The sequence below is a fragment of the Malus domestica genome, chromosome 12, assembly GCF_042453785.1.
Source record: "Malus domestica chromosome 12, GDT2T_hap1".
NCBI classification, from domain to species: domain Eukaryota; kingdom Viridiplantae; phylum Streptophyta; class Magnoliopsida; order Rosales; family Rosaceae; genus Malus; species Malus domestica.
In genome coordinates, this window is record NC_091672.1 from 15,478,595 (window position 1) to 15,480,147 (window position 1,553).

Genomic DNA, 1,553 nt, shown 5'->3' on the forward strand with positions numbered 1-1,553 from the left:
CAACTATTATGACTGCCCATTAATGGATGTCTTAGTCTAATTCCTCCACCAAGAACAGAATATCATTATATATAAAAAAAAGATTTACGGAAAATGGTTTGTTGAAGGAAAAAAAGAATCTAATTATTTTTCCTAAAGGATAACAATATTGTCAGTGAAAAAAATTCCTAGTAATTAAAAAATAACCACATGGGGAGTTTACAACGGTAAGAGATGACCCTCGCCTTCACTGAAAAAATAAAACAAATAGAAATAATTCTAACAAGGAAGATTTCCATGGCCACTGGCCGTGCTGAAACTCTGGCCCATCCGCAGTTGAGAAATAGATTTTACTAAAACTGAAGACATTCGATCAAGCTGCCTCATCGACCGCGCCTTCAACGATCTACACTGCTTAAGAACCGGCTTCGAAGAGGAACAATCAGAAGAAGTAGAAGATGATGAAGAGGGCTTGTCATCACTCTCTGTGTATATATTGATAAGAACGTGGGAATGATCCAAAGACAAAGACCTCTCCAACCTCTTCAACAAAATCTGCTGCTTACTACTATCCTCCATAGGCAATACCACCAGTGACACACAATGCCTAAGCAAACCATTTGGTTTTGACAATTGGGTTGATATAGTAGTACTAGCAGCTGTAATTGCCAAACCCTCCTCTGGATCATGAGGGTGCGATGAGCAATTGGGTTGATATACTGGGCCGGCTTCTTCGAGTTCTCTGTCTCTAACTTGACCAACTTGATCATGACTATATTCCACAGGCAACGTTGATGCCACAGAAGCAATAGGCACATCTATAGCTGACCTACAAACCGGACAGTTTGTATGCCCCCAAAACCACCTTTCTATGCATGGATTATGAAACACGTGCTTGCAACTCGGCAACAAACGCACCAAATCCCCGTCTTCTAAGTCTCCCAAGCAAATCACGCACTCGCTTTGATCCACGCGAAAAAGTTCACCATCGTTCGTCGAGTACGAGAGAATTGGGATGGAATTCAGGACTTTCTCATCAACCCCATTGGATTGATTGGTGCCTGATTGTTGCGCGAGGCTGGCTTGGATTTGCAGTTGCATCTGCTGTTGCCTCCTCCGTAGGCAATACTTAACTAGGAAATGGTACGCAACTATTGCTAGGGTTGTGAAGACAATGCCTGCCATGGAAATCAAAAGGGGTGTGAAGAAAGAACCAGAACCTGAAGCTCCTTCCACTCTTATCCCAACATTCTCCATCTCTCACTTCAATCTGTTTTTTTTTGGCCAATTTCGGTGAGTTTTTTGGTGTTTTAGAGAGAGAGAGAGAGAGAGAGAGAGAGGTTTACAAAAAAAAACAGAAAGTGTAAGAACGTGACACTTTTGTGACTTGCGAGTGAATATATATAAGACCAAAGCGTGTAAAGAGAGCAACTCTTTGATTTCGAATTTGTTTCCAATAAATTTGGGATATGATCATTTGATCGTTGAGCGTTTCAAGTCGGTTTACACGCATAGCTGTTTTGGCGTGGACACTGCAGGCAACGGTTTTGTGGCACGTCTTTTGCCTAGTGTAA

The 1,553-nt window shown here is 41.7% G+C and overlaps 1 protein-coding gene across 1 annotated transcript; it reads right to left on the minus strand.

Annotated features, from left to right (window-relative positions):
- Positions 1-258: 258 nt before the first annotated feature.
- Positions 259-1,236, minus strand: LOC103449954 (RING-H2 finger protein ATL52-like). The gene has a single exon (XM_017336384.3). The coding sequence runs from the start codon at positions 1,234-1,236 to the stop codon at positions 259-261; it is 978 nt and encodes a 325-aa protein (XP_017191873.2).
- Positions 1,237-1,553: the final 317 nt, after the last annotated feature.